Genomic DNA, 3625 nt, shown 5'->3' on the forward strand with positions numbered 1-3625 from the left:
ATATGAGACATATATATATATATATATATATATATATATATATATATATATATATATACATATATATAATAATATAAATATATTATTACATTTATGCGCTTCGTGGCATAAAAAGAGTTGCTTTAAATTTCATTTAAATGAGATTTGAATATAATTTTCTTTCTGACAGGAAGTAAATTCCGGCTCATTTTCAAGAAGTCCTGGTAATATGTATAAAATTATTATAATGTTAAGAATAAACTGATTCAATTTAATATAAATCAAATGATTTCCTTAGCTTTTGCATACACTGACCGCCATTCGAGTTTCATTTCAGAGATATTAGCGAAAAACTGCAGAGGTAATGTGACAACAAGTCCTGCGTATATCTACGCGCCCGTGGCAATGTATGTGTTAGCATGTGTTGGTCGGCTGAATTGGGCTCATGAGGCAGGAATCAGTTTCACGAAACGCTTGTACATTTACGGGTTTGACGACATGGCAACAGTGAGGCGAACGATGATATGTGGCAACCATGTCTAGTCGCAAGCTTTCTCTCTCAATTTTCGTTTCTCTCTTCTGCTACTACTCAAGTCGGCATTGCATATATTCTTTTTTACCGATATCTCGTAGACGCGACGTAGTTCCACAAAAAAAATTTTAACCATTCCACAATGAGTTTTCCCTACTGACCGTTCGAGGACCGTTCGAGAATTGGCGTGACAGTCAAGGCCAAATGCCTGCCGGCCCCCTTAAAACATGAGACGTTCGGGAGGTGGCGCCACCAAATGGAGAAGAAAACAACAACGGTCGAAAAAAGAGAAAAAAGAGAGAAATAGAGAATTTCAGAGAAGAACCGTGATTCGAATGAATAGACAATTTCTCTACAGCCTGTAGAGAAATTGTGGATTGTAAGATTGGTTGTTGAGCTAGAAATCGGGATTTGTTCAACAAGAACTGGTTGACAGAGAAGTGGGAGCATAAACATTAATTGTTGATTCTCTTAATTTTAGGTTAGTAGACCACGTGCAATTAGTGTATTCTAGTCTAATTCATTTCACTAAAATAAATTAACTCTTAATTTTAGACGAATCAAGGTGTGTTCATTGCTTCACTAGCCCTATCCATATCTATATTATAAATCAACAATTATTACGTTTGTGGACAAGAATAGAAGAAATGGCAAAACTACAGTTTGAATGTGAAATGGCTGCTGATGAGGACCCAAAGTCAAGCACCATTCTAATCAAATCCATAACCGATGAAGATGGGAAAAAATTCCACATTCCACGATGTTATCAATCATACAAACAACATCCAGAACTTATAAAACTACCAGAATTCAAAAAAATCATAAATACATTAAAAAAACGTGGACAATGCAGAAAGGTGTGGATAAAGCTAAATGATGAAAGCCTACCACTCTATAAAGATGAAAGTGGAAATATGATAGTCAAGGACTTTTTGCTAGAAGATATTTCTACCCCAGAACAAACTGCACCAAGCACTTCTAAAATACAAGAAGATGAAACCTTAATAAAACTTCTTGAAAAATTGGGTGGAAGAGAAAAACCTGCAGAAGAAAGTAAAGACAGAAATTTGAACAAACTGTGCGGAAAATTTGTTCTTGATAAATTTGAGGGGAAAAAAGTGAATGCGAACCAATGGTTGCAGACATATGAAAGTGAATGTGATAGATTGAATATTGAAAGTGATGTTGAGAAGATTGAAGCTCTTAGATTATTCTTAGATGATGCAGTAAAGGATTGGTTTAACTCTATGTTAATCAAACACACATTAAACTCTGAGTGGAGAACATGGAAAGAAAAGTTTTTACAAACTTTCGCAGATAAAGGTTGGTCATCTGTCACTTATGCAGTGAACAACAAATATTTCACAGGCTCAATTCTGGAATATGCACTAAAAAAAGAACGTTTATTACTGGAATCCAATAAAAATATGGATGATAGAATTTTAGTAGATCTGATTGCTGAGGGACTACCAACGTTCGTTAGAAACAAAATTGACAGACAAGATACCACAACTCCAGTTAAATTATTCAGTGAGTTGAGAAAATATGAAAACATTGGAAAAAAATCAAACAAGATAATGAAAACAGAAGCAAGATCCAATTTAAAACAACCATGTAAAATTTGTGAGAGCAAAGGAAATAAAAACAGATATCACCCCGAAGAATTGTGTTGGTTCAAAGAAGACAGAAACAAAAGCATTGAAAAAAAGAGAATAACTAATACTATATTAGAAATTGACAATACAGAAGATCCAAAAAACTAGATTTCCCCCCACTGATTGAGGTTAAGGTGATACTAAATGAAAATACTAAATGCAGAGGTATTTATGACCCTGGTTCAAATATCACACTGATCAACTCTAAATTGGTGAAAATAAAAAATTTAATGAAAGAAAACTTCAGTAGTACAATACAAACAATTAGTGGTAGGGGTAAAACTGATGGCTTAATAACAGTAAATGCAAATATACTAAACATTAAAGATAAAATCAATGCATTTGTGTACAATAAAGATGGATTCCATTATGGTATGATATTAGGACTAGATACTATAAAAAGATTTGGATTGACCCATGATAGGAATTTAAATATCCAATTACAAGAAGAAACGAAGTCCAAAGTAGATAAGGGTAATATATCAAAAGATGAACTATATATTGGAGCCAAAAGCAATAACAGAAAGAAGATACAAAATAAAGAAGAAATTGAGATGGAAAATGTAACTGATCAATTTCGAGTAAATTTCAATGATGGTATTAATATAAATGAATTCAATATAGATATTGAACATTTAAATACTGACCAAAGAAGCAAGATAAATATCCTACTAGACAATTACAAAAGGATTTTCGCAAAAGACAAGTATGATGTGGGTAAGGTAAAGAATTATGAAGCCTTTATAGACCTACAAGTAGATAAATATTGCTACAAAAGACCATACAGATGTTCGTTAGAAGATAAAGCTGAGATTGAAAAACAGGTAGCTCAATTGTTGAAACATAACCTAATTGAAGAGTCCTACAGTCCATTCGCAGCACCAGTCACGTTGGCTTATAAAAGAGATGAAGGAAAGAGGACTCGACTGTGTATTGATTTTAGAGATATAAATAAACTAATAGTACCCCAGTCGCAACCTTTTCCTTTGATCGAGGATTTAATGGTTAAGACTATTGATTGTAGGTTTTTCACAACGCTCGATATAAACTCGGCTTTCTGGTCCATACCGTTGAGAATTAAAGATAGACAAAAAACTGGATTTGTAACGCAAGAAGGTCATTATCAATGGACCTGCCTACCTTTCGGATTAAAAACGTCCCCAGCAATATTTCAAAGGATTTTGGTAAATATAATTAGAAAATACAACTTATCAAACTTTGTTGTATACTATATAGATGATATAATGATTTTCTCAAAAACGTTCGAGGAACATTTAGACCACTTAAAACAATTGTTAGATGCCATTGTGAAAGAAGGATTCCGTCTAAAACTCACAAAATGCAGATTTGCCGCAAACTCAGTCAAATATTTGGGGCATATTATTACAGAGAACACTATAACTCCATTGAAAGATAATCTAAAATCTATAATAGACTTCCCGACACCACAAAACAGGAA

General features: G+C 33.3%; 1 protein-coding gene across 1 annotated transcript; it reads left to right on the forward strand.

Moving 5' to 3' along the window:
- The first annotated feature begins 772 nt into the window (after positions 1 to 772).
- Positions 773 to 2274, forward strand: LOC143364671 (uncharacterized). Its single transcript, XM_076804887.1, has 2 exons — positions 773 to 992; positions 1067 to 2274. The coding sequence occupies exon 2, from the start codon at positions 1159 to 1161 to the stop codon at positions 2272 to 2274; it is 1116 nt and encodes a 371-aa protein (XP_076661002.1). The 5' UTR covers positions 773 to 992; positions 1067 to 1158.
- The last annotated feature ends 1351 nt before the right edge of the window (positions 2275 to 3625 follow it).

The sequence above is a fragment of the Halictus rubicundus genome, unplaced genomic scaffold, assembly GCF_050948215.1.
Source record: "Halictus rubicundus isolate RS-2024b unplaced genomic scaffold, iyHalRubi1_principal scaffold0831, whole genome shotgun sequence".
Taxonomy (NCBI): domain Eukaryota; kingdom Metazoa; phylum Arthropoda; class Insecta; order Hymenoptera; family Halictidae; genus Halictus; species Halictus rubicundus.

Excerpts from the sequence above, each read along its gene's own strand:
- LOC143364671 (XM_076804887.1), top strand. The coding sequence starts at position 1,159 with ATGGCAAAACTACAGTTTGAATGTGAAATGGCTGCTGATGAGGACCCA.